Source organism: Salmo salar, chromosome 17 (assembly GCF_965601325.2).
Source record: "Salmo salar chromosome 17, fSalSal1, whole genome shotgun sequence".
NCBI lineage: Eukaryota > Metazoa > Chordata > Actinopteri > Salmoniformes > Salmonidae > Salmo > Salmo salar.
In genome coordinates this window covers 13,904,197-13,922,500 of record NC_138307.1, presented here as the reverse complement: position 1 = coordinate 13,922,500, position 18,304 = coordinate 13,904,197, and the positions used below count along the sequence as shown (strand labels likewise).

Here is an 18,304-nt window from a genome sequence, read left to right as displayed (position 1 = left end):
TGGTAACGCACACACACACTCATCGGAGGTTAGAGGTCAGGGATGAAAGTGTATAGGGTAGTTATGGAGACTGAAGTAGAGGAATGGATTGAATGTCACTGAAAACCGACTTTCATTGTTCCCTCTCTCTCGCTCTCCCTTGCCTCCTCTCTCCCTCTTTGTCTCTCTGGTACCCCACGTAAAGTGCACGGTCAAGAAAACTATAGTGGGGAAACTCCCAGAAATCCCTTGCAAAGGACCTCTTTACTTCCTGGATGTATAGCTCCAATCCGAGAGCAGAGTTTTAAACCATTGGACAGAAGGTTTTCCATTGGCTGAGCTGAACCAAGAAAATGAAAATGTAGCATTTACAGAAAAAAGACTATGTAAAGCAAGACTTGGACTATGTATAAAAATATTTTTGCTTGGAAATCAGCCACCATTTCAGACATGAAAATTGGGGTGGCAGGTAGCCTAATGGTTAGAGTGTTGGACTAGTAACCAATTGGTTGCAAGATCGAATCCCCGAGCTGACAAGGTACAAATCTGTCGTTCTGCCCCTGAACAAGGCAGTTAACCCACTGTTCCTAGGCCGTCATTGAAAATAAGAATTTGTTCTTAACTGACTTGCCTAGTTAAATAAATGAACATGTGTCTTAATGATGCAATTCTCATTTTAGAACTACTACGTTTATTATTATTTTGTTTTTATGTTTGTTTTAAGCAGCATTGTAATACACTGAGACCAATGTTACTGCCGATGTTTTGTAAAGGAAATGTAACCGACAGACGGACCATAGATATTATTTCAACATGATGGGGACATGCATATATGTGTGTAGACAACTGGGTAACAATCCATCCAAATTACATCTTATTCCCTTTTGTGGGGCACTACTTCCATTCCAACACCCTATTATTCCTTATGTAGTGCGCTACTTCTGACGCCCTATTCCCTATACAGTGCACTACTTTTCATCAGAGCCCTATGTGGCCCTATAAGGAATAGGGTGTAGTTTGAGACGTGGCCATGGATGTGATGAATGTTAGAGCTGATCTGATGCAGTATAAATGGAACTGAGCCCAACCTTACTTCTGATTGGTAGTTAGTGCCTCTCAGGACAGGCATGATGACTATTAGACCTACATGATATTTCAGGCTCACACCACTTTTGTGACTACTTTTCCACTGTGTTTCTGTGTGTGTCTGTCTGTGTGCACATACACATGTAAATAGTGTAAATAGTGTGTATGCATTTGTAAATATCCTGTGTGATTGTGTGCGAGATCGAGAGAATTGCAGTAGCATTGCTGTGTGATTGACATGCTATATGACCAATCTCTTAGCCTAGTGTTAGAAGGCTGAATGGGAACCCTTTTAATTTATTCTTAACATGGAGGGAGACACACGCACACAGAGACAAATGGTTGAGGTAGACGTTTCCCTTAACCCTAGGTCACCTTGATATCTGACTCTGTATCACTCCCTACGTGAATATGTCCAAAATAACACACACACACACCATTATGTCAACTACAGCACTACTCATCGATGGTAACGCTTTTGGAGTCCCTCAAACTCAAATTATACCAGGTCATACTGCTATAAACTTTCTTTACAATCGTATCGCTTACACTAGTGTCTTAAATATTTCTGTTGAATGAAATTGAATATTTTCCATCACAAACGTTTACTTCCTGTGTGTCTCAACTAGTTTTTTGAATGTTCTGCCGATGGTGTCCCGTTCCCACTATCAGTGTCATTCAGGAAATGATCTTATGATTGCAAAAACAGATCATCAAACCACTAATTAAAATATTCCATTTTTGAAAAACTGTCCCTTGTTTTAGTGTTATTTCCAACATTGGTGCACTCATATACTGTATATGTTATGCGTTCTCTCTCTAGTTCTTTTTCTCATTCTCTCTCACACACACACACACACACACACACACACACACACACACACACACACACACACACACACACACACACACACACAGTAAAACTGCAGAACCTTGACCTCATAAAACAACCTGTTCCCTCTTAATGACAGCCTTGGTCCTGTCAACACTGATCTACTGTCTAATTCAATCTACACACACACCTCTATCCAAGGCCAGTGGGAACAGCCTGTGGCTTGAGTGGAGGGGTTTTGGGGAGTAAATTACACTTCATGTCCTTGGTGGATTGAGGAGAGGAGGAGGAGGAGGAGGAAGAGTGGGTGGGGTAGAAGGAGCCAGGATGAGGCAGATAGGGTAAGGGATCAAGTAGAGTCAGGTCGATAGAGGTGAGGTGTAAATAACAACACTTGATGCCCTTCATGGAGCAAGGACAGGAGAGGGAGCCAGGGAAGAGCAGTTGTTTTACCATTTTTTATTTCACCTTTATTTAAGCATAAGAACAAATTCTTATTTACAATGACAGCCTAACACAGACGACACTGGGTCAATTGTGCGCCACCCTATGGGACTACCAATCACAGCCGGATGTGATGCAGCCTGGATTCGAACCAGGTACTATAGTAACGCCTCTTGTACTGAGATTCAGTGCCTTAGACCACTGCGCCACTCAATATAGCAACCCAGTGATCTTTGATTGATTGATTTTATTTGGCAGTTTAAAAAACACAAGAATACGTACATTTTAAAATCATAAACAGGAAGTCAGAGTCTTATTTCCATTCTGGTCCCTAAAGTGCATGGACCTCTGACACACCACAAGGCTGAACAATATTTCCCTGGATAGAGAGTACATGGTGGACTATACTAAACTCCATGTCTATAATCTCAGATTCACCCTTTGTGTCAATACACACAACCCAGGGTCGCTGTTATTCCAAGAGCAGACAAGTAAAACAAGTTAAAAAAAGGCTTAGGAGCAACTCTCCTATCTATCAGGTGTGGATTCTTCTAAAGGGCAATGAAAAACGGGCCATACTGTGACTTACCATCTCATCAGGGCCCCAGCCATCCTACGAGGTTGAGGCTAAATCGTACCACTGTGACAGTGAGTTCATAGAGGGTCTTATAAAGAACATAGCCCAGAGGCTGTGTGTGTCTATTGCTCGTTAATGTCAAATAAATATACAGTAGAACCCCACTGACACCCAGAGATTTATACTGTCCATGACCCATGGCTTGTCCTCTTGGACCCTCGGTTGAATTACCATTAATCAGACATTTATAGACACACACACACACACACACACACCTAACGGGAAAGCAGATGTGGGTTCGGCTGAGTCAATGGAAGCGATATGGATTACAAGTTAGAGATGGGCCGTAACGTGTTTCTCTTATATGTGATTTAATATGTTGAATAATATTCAAATTATATGCCAATATATCATCAATAACTGGGACTAGTCAGTATTAATACCAAATACAACTGCCTCCTCCTCCTCCTCTCTACAGGTTCATGTTAATGATAGTGTTCCCCGCTTCACTAGTGGTGAATTAGCTTCATGTTGGGGACCTATCCTCACCCCCATTATACTGACATGGAGACTTAAATTAGCAAGGACTCACATGAAACCAAAGACACACACACACACACACACAGTAGAGTGTGATAATATTAATGTGAGTGAGTTTAATTGGGGTTGTTTGCACAGGGCTGGGCCTGTGTGTAACCTATACAATGGCAGTCGTGCGAGGTGCGACAGCAGCCAGGGAGAACGCTGACCTCCCACCCCAGGGACGCCATTTTGTATTTGACCCCAAAGATGACAGCCACCTCCCATAATTCATCTGGAGACATCACCTTCCTGACAGACAAACGGCCCCTGTGGGGAGTGTGTGCGTGTGTGCATTTGTGTAGGCGTGTGTTTGTGGGGGAGGAGGGCATGTGTGGTGTGTGTATTGGTGTGTGTGAAGGTCAGGTCTGACAGGATAATTAATGGACCAGCTCTTTTTTGTATTAATATTAAATCAAACCATTGAGCTAGTAGAGTCCCTCAGGAACTGACCCTCTCTCCTCTGTAATTTCTAAAGCAGACGGGCTGCAGACTGCAGTCTGGTTACCTATCCTTCCCACAGTTGGTGGCCTGGTGCAGTCGCAATAACCTGTAGATTATGTAAATTGCTTGGTCTATATTCTGTCTGTATATTTTTTTCTATTGCTAGCAGCAGCACTTTACTAAGTCAAATTCTGGGTATGTGAAAATGGACTTGGCAAATGAAGGTGATTCTGATTCTGATGTGTGCACCATAGAGATAGATAGAGGCACTGTAGAGCCCAAAAGCCTGTTTTAGCATGGGGAGTGTGTGTGTGTGTGGTTTCATGTGAGTCCTTGCTAAGGGCAGTGCCATTGAGAGGGTAGCAAGTACAGCCCAGTACATCACTGGGGCATAGCTCCCTGCCATCCAGGACCTCTATACCAGGCGGTGTCTGAGGAAGGCCCTAAAAATTGTCAAAGACTCCAGCCACCCAAGTCATAGACTGTTCTCTCTGCTACCACACGGCAAACAGTACCGGAGTGCAAAGTCTGGGACCAAAAGGCTCCTGAACAGCTTCTACCTCCAAGCCATAAGACTGCTGAACCAGTTAATCAAATGGCTACCCAGACTATTTGCATTGACCCCCTTTTTATTTGCGCTGACTCTATGTACACTCACTGGACTCTACCCACACACTCACACATACTACACTGACACTCAAACACGCACAAGACTACATACATACATATGCTCACACACACAAAACATACACACACACACATGCATATTGACGCCACACACACAAACAAACTTTCACAGTCTTCACATATGCTGCTGCTACACTGTTTATTATCTTTCCTGATTGCCTTGTCACTTTCACCTCTACCTACATGTACATATTACATTTACATTTACATTTAAGTCATTTAGCAGACGCTCTTATCCAGAGCGACTTACAAATTGGTGCATTCACCTTATGATATCCAGTGGAACAACCACTTTACAATAGTGCATCTAAATCTTTTAAGGGGGGGGGGGGGTTAGAAGGATTACTTTATCCTATCCTAGGTATTCCTTAAAGAGGTGGGGTTTCAGGTGTCTCCGGAAGGTGGTGATTGACTCCGCTGTCCTGGCGTCGTGAGGGAGCTTGTTCCACCATTGGGGTACCAGAGCAGCGAACAGTTTTGACTGGGCTGAGCGGGAACTGTGCTTCCTCAGAGGTAGGGGGGCCAGCAGGCCAGAGGTGGATGAACGCAGTGCCCTTGTTTGGGTGTAGGGCCTGATCAGAGCCTTAAGGTATGGAGGTGCCGTTCCCTTCACAGCTCCGTAGGCAATCACCATGGTCTTGTAGCGGATGCGAGCTTCAACTGGAAGCCAGTGGAGAGAGCGGAGGAGCGGGGTGACGTGAGAGAACTTGGGAAGGTTGAACACCAGACGGGCTGCGGCGTTCTGGATGAGTTGTAGGGGTTTAATGGCACAGGCAGAGAGCCCAGCCAACAGCGAGTTGCAGTAATCCAGACGGGAGATGACAAGTGCCTGGATTAGGACCTGCGCCGCTTCCTGTGTGAGGCAGGGTCGTACTCTGCAAATGTTGTAGAGCATGAACCTACAGGATCGGGTCACCGCCTTGATGTTAGTGGAGAACGACAGGGTGTTGTCCAGGATCACGCCAAGGTTCTTAGCACTCTGGGAGGAGGACACAAGGGAGTTGTCAACCGTGATGGCGAGATCATGGAACGGGCAGTCCTTCCCCGGGAGGAAGAGCAGCTCCGTCTTGCCGAGGTTCAGCTTGAGCTGGTGATCCGTCATCCACACTGATATGTCTGACAGACATGCAGAGATGCAATTCGCCGCCTGGTTATCAGAAGGGGGAAAGGAGAAGACTAATTGTGTGTCGTCTGCATAGCAATGATAGGAGAGACCATGTGAGGATATGACAGAGCCAAGTGACTTGGTGTATAGCGAGAATAGGAGAGGACCTAGAACAGAGCCCTGGGGGACACCAGTGGTGAGAGCGCATGGTGCGGAGACAGATTCTCGCCACGCCACATGGTAGGAGCGACCTGTCAGGTAGGATGCAATCCAAGCGTGGGCCGCGCCGGAGATGCCCAACTCGGAGAGGGTGGAGAGGAGGATCTGATGGTTCACAGTATCAAAGGCAGCAGATAGGTCTAGAAGGATGAGAGCAGAGGAGAGAGAGTTAGCTTTAGCAGTGCGGAGAGCCTCCGTGACACAGAGAAGAGCAGTCTCAGTTGAATGCCCAGTCTTGAACATACATCAATTACCTCAACTATCTCATACCCCTGCACATTGACTCAGTACTGGTACTCCTTGTATATAGTCTCATTATTGTTATTTGATTGTGTTACTATTTCCTTTTTTGATAATTTGTCTTTCTTTTGAACTTTTTAACTAAAGGACTCGAAAAGTAAGCATTTCATGGTAAAGTCTACACCTGTTGTATTCGGCGCATGTGACAAATACAAATGGATTTAATTTGATTACTTTCACCATTTTGAAGTAGTCAACTGCATGGGGCTTACTATAGGTTAAGGAATGATTCCACATAATTCCAACCAGGTCATCAGGAAGGATCAGCCAATGAATTGTACTCGTGAGTAAACATTCCATAACTGTAGGTGGCAGTAAATCACCAACCTTGGCTTTATGACTGTTCAAACAACACACTCCAGGTGGCAGTATAGACCCTTTCAGTTTGTTAACCAACTCATATAAGCAGTAGTAGAAGAAAATGGACTACTAAATGGAGATGGCTTCAATGGCGCTACCCATTCTTTCACAGACACAATGTTGAGTCCTCTGTAACTATATGGTGTGCACTTGGCTCAATCACTTCCCCTCGTGGTGGAAACTTCCTCTATAGGCCAGGGGTCTCCAACAACTTTGGTTCTGGAGAGCTACTGGGTGTGCAGGGTTTCATTCCAGCCCTGCAGTAACCCACCTGATTCAGTTAATTATGGTCCAGAGAGAAGATGGTGTATAGGGACATGGGAATAATATTGCTTTAGTTTTATTTATTTAACCTTTATTTAACTAGGCAAGTCAGTTAAGAACAAATTATTATTTACAATGACGGCCTACCCTATAAGGGCATTCAATCACAAATCAATGATTCTGATGATAAAATACAAATGGAAAGTCTAGCAATTCATTGGAAGTTATCTGAATACGTGGAGTGTTGAGTTGGCTTGGTTATGGTACATTAGATGCGGAGAAGGAACTATTTCTAACATCTCTGTTGATACATTCACGACTGGCCTTCACGACTGGACTACCGACGTTATCTGCCCGAGGGAGTTATCCAACTGGCCCCTCCGTCGCGACGTAACCCGAACGCCCATCTGCGGCCCGCTAATCGTTAGCTGTCTTATCGGCTGCTATCTGAATAGGTCTATCGGCCAATTTTCTTGGGCCACAATACCTATAACTATTTTGCCAATTGGATTGGTGCCCTCTACCACACGGAACCCCACTAATCTACCGACGGAAATGCACGGTGGCTAATGACAGACCATCTTCTGCCAACTTGCTACCCATGGCCCGGCTAGCTGTCTGAATCGCCGTGACCGCAACCGACCTCACTACTCACTGGACCCCTTTAATCACTTGGCTAAGCATGCCTCTCCTTAATGTCAATATGCCTTGTCCATTGCTGTTCTGGTTAGTGATTATTGGCTTATTTCACTGTAGAGCTTCTAGCCCTGCTCATTATACCTTATCCAACCTCTCAGTTCCACCACCCACACATGTGATGACATCACCTGGTTTCAATGATTTTTCTAGAGACAATATCTCTCTCATCATCACTCAATGCCTAAGTTTACCTCCACTGTATTCACATCCTACCATACCTTTGTCTGTACATTATACCTGGAAGCTATTTTATCGCCCCCAGAAACCTGCTCCTTTTACTCTCTGTTCCGGACGTCCTAGACGACCAATTCTCATAGCTTTTAGCCGTACCCTTATCCTACTCCTCCTCTGTTCCTCTGGCGATGTAGAGGTGAATCCAGGCCCTGCAGTGCCTAGCTCCACTCCTATTCCCCAGGCGCTCTCTTTTGATGACTTCTGTAACTGTAATAGCCTTGGTTTCATGCATGTTAACATTAGAAGCCTCCTCCCTAAGTTTGTTTTATTCACTGCTTTAGCACACTCTGCCAACCCGGATGTCCTAGCCGTGTCTGAATCCTGGCTTAGGAAGATTACCAAAAATTCTGAAATCTCCATCCCTAACTACAGCATTTTCAGAAAAGATAGAATGGCCAAAGGGGCGGTGTTGCAATCTACTGCAGAGATAGCCTGCAGAATTCTGTCCTACTATCCAGGTCTGTACCCAAACAATTTGAACTTCTTCTTTTAAAAAGCCACCTCTCTAAAAACAAGTCTCTCACCGTTGCCGCCTGCTATAGACCACCCTCTGCCCCCAGCTGTGCTCTGGACACCATATGTGAACTGATTGCCCCCCATCTATCTTCAGAGCTTGTGCTGCTAGTTGACCTAAACTGGGACATGCTTAACACCCCAGCCATCCTACAATCTAAGCTTGATGCCCTCAATCTCACACAAATTATCAATGAACCTACCAGGTACCACCCCAAAGCCGTAAACACGGGCACCCTCATAGATATCATCATAACCAACTTGCCCTCTAAATACACCTCTGCTGTTTTCAACCAAGATCTCAGCGACCACTGCCTCATTGCCTGCATCCGTAATGGGTCAGCGGTCAAACGACCTCCACTCATCACTGTCAAACGCTCCCTGAAACACTTCAGCGAGCAGGCCTTTCTAATCGACCTGGCCCGGGTATCCTGGAAGGTTATTGACCTCATCCCTTCAGTAGAGGATGCCTGGTTATTTTTTTTAAATGCCTTCCTTTCCTCACCATCTTAAATAAGCATGCCCCATTCAAGAAATTTAGAACCAGGAACAGATATAGCCCTTGATTCTCTCCAGACCTGACTGCCCTTAACCAACACAAAAACATCCTGTGGCGTTCTGCATTAGCATCGAACAGCCCCCGTGATATGCAACTTTTCAGGGAAGTTAGAAACCAATATACACAGGCAGTTAGAAAAGCCATGGCTAGCTTTTTCAAGCAGAAATTTGCTTCCTGCAGCACAAACTCAAAAAAGTTATTGGACACTGTAAAGTCCTTGGAGAATAAGAGCACCTCCTCCCAGCTGCCCACTGCACTGAGGATAGGAAACTCTGTCACCACCGATAAATCCACTATAATTGAGAATTTCAATAAGCATTTTTCTACGGCTGGCCATGCTTTCCACCTGGCTACCCCTACCCCTGTCAACAGCACTGCACCCTCCACAGCAACTCGCCCAAGCCTTCCCCATTTCTCCTTCTCCCAAATCCAGTCAGCTGATGTTCTGAAAGAGCTGCAAAATCTGGACCCTACAAATCAGCCAGGCTAGACGATCTGGACCCTTTCTTTCTAAAATGATCTGCCGAAATTGTTGCAACCCCTATTACTAGCCTGTTCAACCTCTCTTTCGTGTCGTCTGAGATTCCCAAAGATTGGAAAGCAGCTGCGGTCATCCCCCTCTTCAAAGGGGGGGGGACACTCTTGACCCAAACTGCTTCAGACCTATATCTATCCTACCCTGCCTCTCTAAAGTCTGCGAAAGCCAAATCAACAAACAGATTACCGACCATTTCGAATCCCACCGCACCTTCTCCGCTATGCAATCTGGTTTCAGAGCTGGTCATGGGTGCACCTCAGCCATGCTCAAGGTCCTAAACGATATCTTAACCGCCATCGATAATAAACAATACTGTGCAGCTGTTTTCATTGACCTGGCCAAGGCTTTCGACTCTGTCAATCACCACATCCTCATCGGCAGACTCAACAGCCTTGGTTTCTCAAATGATTGTCTCGCCTGGTTCACCAACTACTTCTCTGATAGAGTTCAGTGTGTCAAATCGGAGGGCCTGTTGTCCGGGCCTCTGGCAGTCTCTATGGGGGTGCCACAGGGTTCAATTCTTGGGCCGACTCCTTTCTCTGTATACATCAATGATGTCGCTCTTGCTGCTGGTGAGTCTCTGATCCACCTCTACGCAGACGACACCATTTTCTTCCACTGCAAATCTACCATTCCAGTGTTTTACTTGCTATATTGTATTTACTTCGCCACCATGGCCTTTTTTGCCTTTACCTCCCTTATCTCACCTCATTTGCTCACTTTGTATATAGACTTATTTTTCTACTACATTATTGACTCTGTTTGTTTTACTCCATGTGTAACTCTCTGTTGTTGTATGTGTCAAACTGCTTGCTTTATCTTGGCCAGGTCGCAATTGTAAATGAGAACTTGTTCTCAACTTGCCTACCTGGTTAAATAAAGGTGTGAAAAAAAGAAGAAAAAAAAACATTCAGCAGTATTGCAGTGCCACAAAATGCATTAAAAACCTCTATAAGCTGATGAAACTAACGAAATCTTGGCCCCTTTGAGCCAACATGGCGCCTAAGTTGCCAACTTGAAGCAGTGGGTAAATGTTGCAAATACTTTATTTTGTACTGCTTTGATTAATTTAAGTGATAAAACATAATTCCATTACATACAACAAGAGGTAGTCATATATCCAATAAAATGAAACGTAAACTTACAGACAATACTTTTTCTTCGATTTTTAACAGGCAAAAACAGCAGTCTACCTACAATGAAGTTGCCAGGACCCTACCCACTCCTCCCCTCTGATCATGGCAGATGCGGGAAGTTACCAAGCCGGTTTCGGTATGTACATTTACATTCATTTAATGTTTGCAAAATATTCTGTAAGGTGTCCCAACTAGTTACTATTTGTCAGAGGTTGCACCACAAATGGTTTGTAAGTTTGCACGTATTCTGACGCTAACTAACTAGCTAGGTTATCATGTGTGCTAGCAAGATAACCAATGAAGTCCGCAGTTATTCTAACGAATAGCTTGCAAGCGTCAGCAAGTTAACTTAAACATCACACAGAGCAAGACCAACACGTAGGGTGTCAACTTCTGACACGTAATTTAAATAGCTAAAGTATAACTAACCCTTCGGTTTTAAGTTGCCAGCTAGCTGACCATATCGGATTTTATTGAAACAATCCGGAAGTCCTATTAAGATGCTCATTGGATATTTCTCCCTGGAACAGCCACGCTGAGCGCTCTAATTGGTTAGAATTAGTGGCGCAGTGTTTACAATCACGACAGGTGTACTAACTGCACAGCTAATTTTGGGCTGATTAGAATTAAGCAATAAGGCAATAAGGTGTGTTATATGGCCATTATAAACTGGGTGGTTCGAGCCCTGAATGCTGACAGCCATGGTATATCAGACCGTATACCATGGGTATGACAACATTTATCTTTACTGCTCTAATTACGTTGATAACCAGTTTATAATACCAATAAGGCCCTTCAGGGTTTGTGATATATGGCCAATATAGCACGGCTAAGGACTGTGTCATGCATAAGAACAGCCCTTAACTGTGGTATATTGACCATATGCCACACCCCCTCGTGCCTTATTGCTTAAATATACCACAACTGTCAGCCAATCAGCTTTCAAGAACAAATTATAAACTGGGTGGTTCGATCCCTGAATGCTGACAGCCATGGTATATCAGACCGTATACCACGGGTATAACAAAACATTTATCTTTACTGCTCTAATTATGTTGGTAACCCGTTTTATAATAGCAATAAGGCACCTCGGGGTTTAGTGATATATGGTCATATACCACACCTCCTCAGGTTATTGCTTAAATATACCACGACTGTCACACGGAACCCAAACCGGCTGCGCGCGTGCGCTATCATGCATACATTTATTTTGACCCTACACCAAACGCGATCACGACACGCAGGTTAAAATATCAAAACAAACTCTGAACCAATGACATTAATTTGGGGGACAGGTCGAAAAGCATTAAACATGTATGGCAATTTAGCTAGTTAGCTTGCACTTGCTAGCTAATTTGTCCAATTTAGCTAGCTTGCTGTTGCTAGCAAATTTGTCCAGGGATATAAACATTGAGTTGTTATTTTACCTGAAATGAACAAGGTCCTCTACTCTGACAATTAATCCACACATAAAATGGCCAACCAAATCATTTCTAGTCATCTCTCCTCCTTCCAGGCTTTTTAATCTTTGAACTTATATGGTGATCGCATCTACACTTTCATAGTATTACCATGACAACCGGCAAAACAGTTAGTCTTTCAATCACCCACCTGGGTATAACCAATGAGGAGATGGCACGTGGGTACCTGCATCTATAAACCAATGAGGAGATGGGAGAGGTAGGACTTGCAGCGCGATCTGCGTCAGAAATAGAAAGGAGTTCTATTTTAGCCCTTGGCATGCAGACGCTCGTTGGCACGCGAAATAATTGAATAACATGGATTTCTACATTTATTTTGTGACGCACGGGACGTGTCCGGTCTGGTCAGCATGTCAACCAATCAGCATTCAGGGCTTGAACCACCCAGTTTATAATAGAACATATACAGCTATACGATCTCAAACACATAAAACAGGGAAGGCAACAGCATTACTTGCATGGTTGCCAGTCTTTCAGTCTCAGCACTGATACAATACAGATCTCCATTCTCTTTCCTCCTACTACTCTCCCTCATCCTTCTCTCCTTTCCTCCTCTCCCCAAACTAAACTCTCCCGCTCCTCTCCAGGCCCCAGGATGTGGCAGCACTGTGCCCTGCTCCTGTCCCTGTCCCTGCTACCAGTGTTATCTGGAGGAGCTGACTCCAAGGGTGTCACCACCAGTCTCACCACCAAGTGGGCCTCTACCCCTCTGCTGCTGGAGGCCAGGTAACAATATGCTCAACACATACACAAGACAAAACACATCCTTTCTTTCTCTTCACCCCCTCTTTCTCTTCATACCCCGCCCCCCGCTCCCTCTTTTTCTCAGTGAGTTCCTGGCAGAAGAGAGTCAGGAGAAGTTCTGGGATTTCGTCGAAGCTAATCAGAACATAAAAGGGGAACATGATGGTAGCCTTAATGTTTTATTTAACTTATAATGTTGATTTATGTAGTACTTGGTCTCTGAAAGATATATTAAAGTGTTGATCTGTTACAGATACAGACCGAGCGTACTACGACCTGATCGTGAAGAGAGCCAGTACTCTGCTCAGCACAGTCCAACTCAACATGCTCAAGTTCGCCCTCTCTCTCAGGGCCTACTCTGCTACTGTACACTCCTTCCAACAAGTAATATTACTACAATACTACTAGATGACTACCCTCTCCCTCTCTATGTGTGTGTAATCACTGTTTCTCGCCTCTCTCTCCTGTAGATAGCGTCCAACGAGCCCCCTCCCTCTGGCTGCTCAGCCTTCTTCAATGTCCACGGAGAGAAGTCATGTGACACGGAGAAACTGGCTGCACTGATGGAGACCGCAGCAGAACGGTACAAACACACTGGGACTCTCAAACACACTGGGACTCTCAAACACACTGGGACACTCAAACACACTGGGACACTCAAACACACTGGGAGACACCCACAGACAAACTGGGAATATCCACTTTTATTGATAAAGACCTCTGTTGAAGTGATAATAACGAATTAAATAGTCCTTACATCATCCCTCTTTGTCCCAGGCCCAAGCCCTACCTATTCAAAAGCGATCACAGGTTCCCGGGATCAAATCCCGACATTCCGGTTGTTATCCTGTATGCCGAGATTGGAAGTTCGGAATTCACAATGTTCCATCAGCTGATGCTGTCCAAAGCCAACAAGGGATTGGCCACCTATGTGCTTCGTCACTACCTGGCTGTAAGAAAAACACACCGGAATACACATGAGGGAAACATAATTACGACAGCATTTCATGTTCATCTTTTCCTCTTTCTCTCGTTGCCAGTCTCCCAGCAGTCGTAGAGTGTATTTGTCTGGTTATGGAGTGGAGCTGGCCATCAAGAACCAGGAATACAAGGCTAAGGACGATACACAGGTCCAGGGAGCGGAAGTGAATGCTACGCTGATGGGGGAGAATGACCCAGTGGATGAGGTCCAGGGATTCCTCTTTGGAAAACTGAAGTAACCAGCCTACCAAATTGAAATGCTATTCCACAAACCCGCTCTGCTTTGGAGCGTTATGGGTGGAGAAACATGTCATCTTTCCCTCTCTTCTTCCCTCTCACTTTCCTCTCCGTACCTCTCCTCTCCCTCTCTCCAGGACTCTGTACCCTGAGTTGAAGGAGCAGCTGAAGGAGCTAAGGAAACACCTGGTGGAGAGCACCAATGAGATGGCTCCCCTTAAAGTCTGGCAGATGCAAGGTGGGCGGGATTTTATTTTTTCTTTGACTCTCTTCTCCTGCATCAAGACAACTGTAGCTACAGTAATCATCTCCTTTTTTCCCCCACTATATATATATTTTTTCTCTTCATGTGTCAGATCTGAGTTTCCAGACTGCAGCTCGGATCCTGGCTGCTCCGTCTTCAGATGCCCTGAACGTCATGAGAGACCTCAGTCAGAACTTCCCTACCAAGGCTAGGTACACACACACACACCCACACGAACACAAACATATTTTTTGAGATCTCTGTGTAGTGTGTGATTCTGGTGGTCTCTCTCCCCTCCTCAGGTCCATCACTCAAACAGTGGTCAGCTCTGAGATACGTAAAGAGATGGAAGAGAACCAGAAGGTAAGAGCTCAGTCATCCATAGCTCTCCTTCCTCGTCTCAACTCTACTACCCATTAACATGTAATGACTGTACCGCTCTTCTTCTCTCTCTCTCCAGTTATTTAAGGGAACTCTGGGATTGCAGCCTGGAGACTATGCTCTCTTCATCAACGGACTACACATAGACCTGGACACACAGGATATCTTCAGGTACACACACACACACACACACACACACACACACACACACACACACACACAACTTCAGGTACACACACACACAACTTCAGGTACACACATTGACTGTGTGTGTGTTTCCAGTGTGTTTGAGGTTCTCCGTAGTGAGGCCAGGGTGATGGAAGGCCTGCGTTCTCTCCTTATCGAGACTCCCTTCATCCACGACATCCTCAAACTCAACGTACAGCCTTCTGACTCGGACTACGCTGTGGACATCCGCAATCCTGCTATCAACGTAAGACACACCTACCCCTTTATTTAACCCTAACCATCCAACTATGTCATCCGTATATATCCTGAACAAAAATATAAACGCAACATGTAATGTGTTGGTTTCATGAGCTGAAACAAAAGATCCCAGAAATGTTTCATACCCACAAAGTTTATTTCTCTCAAATGTTGTGCACAAATGTGTTTACATCCCTGTTAGTGAGCATTTTTCCTTTGCCAAGATAATCCATCCACCTGATAGGTGTGGCATGTCAAGAAGCTGATTAAACAGCATGCTCATTACACAGGTGCACCTTGTGCTGGAGACAATGGGCCATTCTAAAATGTGCAGTTTTATCACAACACAATGCCACAGATGTCTCAAGTTTTGAGGGAGCCTGCAATTGGCAAGCTGACTGCAGGAATGTCCACCAGAGCTGCTGCCAGAAAATGGAATGTTAGTTTCTCTACCATACGCTGCCTCCAACGTTGTTTTAGAGAGTTTGGCAGTACGTCCAACCTGCCTCACAACCGCAGACCACGTGTAACCACGCCAGCCCAGGACCTCCACATCCGGCTTCTTCACCTGCGTGATCGTCTGAGATCAGCCACTCAGACAGCTGGTGAAACTGACAAGTATTTCTGTCTGTAAAAAAAGCCCTTTTGTGGGGAAAAACTCATTCTGATTGGCTGGGCCAGGCTGCCAAGTGGGTGGGCCTATGCCCACCCATGGCTGGTCTCCTGCCCAGTCATGTGAAATCCATAGATTAAAGCCTAATGAATTAATTTCATTTGACTGATTTCCTTATATGAACTGTAACTCAGTAAAATCGTTTGTTGCATGTTGCGTTTTTATATTTTTGTTCAGTATAAAACAACAGCAACCTGCCATTTTAGTTTCTGGAAATATGGTCCACTTATATGTTGTGGTGCTAAATCAAGCTGTTAAAAACGGTATATAACCCAACTCTTTTTTTGCATTGATAATGTTGATGGTAATCTAATCTCTCTCTCCTCAGTGGATTAATAATCTGGAGACAGACAGCAGGTACGGCTCATGGCCCTACAGCGTCCAGGAGCTCCTCAGGCCAACCTTCCCCGGAGTCGTACGACAGATCCGGAAAAACTTTCACAACCTCGTGAGTACATGAGACGTGTGTCAGACAGCGACACCAAACGTATCGCGTACGTTTTTGGAACTGACAGCAAAAAGCAATGATGTCTTGTGTTTTAGGTGGTGATTCTGGACCCGACCCATGAGAGTTCTGCTGAGCTGTTGAGTGTTGCTGAGATGTTCTACAGCAATAACATCCCACTCAGGTAGGGGTGTGTGTTTCTAGTGAATTATTATTTTTCATTTAACCTTTTATTTAACTAGGCAAGACAGTTAAGAACAAATTCTTATCTTCAATGACGGCCTAGGAACAGTGGGCTAACTGCCTTGTTCAGGGGCAGAACGACAGATTTTTACCTTGTCAGCTCGGGGATTCGATCTAGCAACCTTTCGGTTACTGGCCCAACACTAGGCCACCTGCCGCCCCCGAAGGCCATGTTGGTTCCAATTCTACTGTATAGTCTATGTGGATGTGAGTAACTGGGGGGGGGGAATCGATACAGTATTATTTTTGATGATGTATTGCATCTTTTTGACAATATCACAATATTATAACTCCTGTATTTTTCCTTCATAGCTCGTTCTCAATCTTTTTAAATTGGGAGCCAATTTGTTTTCAGCACTTTTATTTCCATGACTTTTATTTTGTTTTCTCATGGCTCTGTCTCTTGTCCCTCTGCAGCAGACATATGGTGAGCAATATGTCTGGAACATCGAATCGCAATAAAATCACAGTATCGAATCGCAATACATATCGTATCGGCACCTAAGTATCGTGATAGTATCGTGATAGTATCGTGAGGTCCCTGGCAATTCCCATCCCTAATAACCCTGCTGTGTGTGTTGTAGGATTGGGCTGGTGTTTGTGGTGTCTGATGTTGATGAGATCGATGGGATGGAGGATGCCGGTGTGGCTCTGCTCCGAGCCTTTAACTACATCACAGAAGAGCTGGACGCTCCCGCCGCCTTCGACACCATCATCTCGGTGAGAATAATTGATCAGTCTTTTGACCAATCCCAGTAATCTGGAACATCAGCCTGACCAATCAGATGGGAAAATGCTATATTTGAATCTGCTCTCTCCCCCTCTAGATGTTTAACCGTGTGCCTAGCGGTGGTAAGCTAAGTGTAGGTGATGTAGTCAAGGTGTTGGAGAAGAAGTTTCCCTACGTGGAGGTCGGCAGCATTCTTGGACCAGACTCCACATACGACGACAACAGAAAGGTATGGTTCTGCTTTTATGTACCGTTATGTTTCTTGACAGAACGGTATGATTTTCATGTGCCGTCTCCCGATCTATCTCCGCCTCCAGGAAGGGCGTGGTTACTACTTGCAGACGGGTGTAGGTCCGTTGCCAGTGGTGATGTACAACGGAATGCCGTACCAGCGAGAACAGCTAGACCCAGAGGAGCTAGAAACTGTCACCATGCACAAAATACTGGAGACTACCAGCTTCTACCAACGGGCTGTCTACATGGTGAGTTACACACACAGTAACACACATACACACACACACACACACACACACACACACACTGACCTTCTCTTGTTGTGTCATCCTAGGGTGAGCTGGCCACGGATCAAGATGTGGTGGATTTCATCATGACCCAACCCAACGTTGTCCCTCGTATCAACCCCCGAATCCTGTCGACTGCCAGGACGTACCTGGACCTATCTAATACTAGTGAGTTACACACACACACACACACACACAGAATCCTGTCGACTGCCAGGACGTACCTGGACCTGTCTAATACTAGTGAGTTACACACACACACACACACACACACACACACAGAATCCTGTCGACTGCCAGGACGTACCTGGACCTATCTAATACTAGTGAGTTACACACACACACACACACAGAATCCTGTCGACTGCCAGGACGTACCTGGACCTGTCTAATACTAGTGAGTTACACACACACACACACACACACACACACACACACACACACACACACACACACACACACACACACACACACACACACACACACAGAATCCTGTCGACTGCCAGGACGTACCTGGACCTGTCTAATACTAGTGAGTCACACACACACACACACACACACACACACACACACACACACACACACACACACACACACAGAATCCTGTCGACTGCCAGGACGTACCTGGACCTGTCTAATACTA

At 45.1% G+C, this 18,304-nt stretch overlaps 2 protein-coding genes across 3 annotated transcripts in view; both read left to right on the top strand.

Moving 5' to 3' along the window:
- LOC106575379 (heparan-sulfate 6-O-sulfotransferase 1-A) overlaps window positions 1–1,817 on the top strand; it is a 28,303-nt gene extending 26,486 nt beyond the window's left edge. The window contains exon 4 of the mRNA XM_014151876.3: window positions 1–1,817. This exon is cut by the window's left edge and continues 318 nt beyond it. Within this exon, the coding sequence (XP_014007351.1) occupies window positions 1–6 (6 nt within the window). The 3' untranslated portion in view covers window positions 7–1,817.
- Window positions 1,818–10,581: 8,764 nt separating this feature from the next.
- The window catches only part of LOC106575376 (UDP-glucose:glycoprotein glucosyltransferase 1), a 14,325-nt gene continuing 6,602 nt past the window's right edge, over window positions 10,582–18,304 (top strand). For both annotated transcript variants that reach the window (XM_014151874.3, XM_014151873.3), the window contains exons 1-18: window positions 10,582–10,691; window positions 12,624–12,762; window positions 12,866–12,945; window positions 13,034–13,164; window positions 13,251–13,363; window positions 13,558–13,732; window positions 13,821–13,996; window positions 14,136–14,236; window positions 14,355–14,454; window positions 14,545–14,605; window positions 14,703–14,794; window positions 14,906–15,056; window positions 16,051–16,170; window positions 16,266–16,351; window positions 16,995–17,130; window positions 17,238–17,369; window positions 17,458–17,622; window positions 17,709–17,829. In XM_014151874.3, the coding sequence (XP_014007349.2) occupies window positions 10,658–10,691; window positions 12,624–12,762; window positions 12,866–12,945; window positions 13,034–13,164; window positions 13,251–13,363; window positions 13,558–13,732; window positions 13,821–13,996; window positions 14,136–14,236; window positions 14,355–14,454; window positions 14,545–14,605; window positions 14,703–14,794; window positions 14,906–15,056; window positions 16,051–16,170; window positions 16,266–16,351; window positions 16,995–17,130; window positions 17,238–17,369; window positions 17,458–17,622; window positions 17,709–17,829 (2,113 nt within the window). In that variant the 5' untranslated portion in view covers window positions 10,582–10,657. The remainder of the gene's footprint in view (window positions 10,692–12,623; window positions 12,763–12,865; window positions 12,946–13,033; window positions 13,165–13,250; window positions 13,364–13,557; window positions 13,733–13,820; window positions 13,997–14,135; window positions 14,237–14,354; window positions 14,455–14,544; window positions 14,606–14,702; window positions 14,795–14,905; window positions 15,057–16,050; window positions 16,171–16,265; window positions 16,352–16,994; window positions 17,131–17,237; window positions 17,370–17,457; window positions 17,623–17,708; window positions 17,830–18,304) is intronic.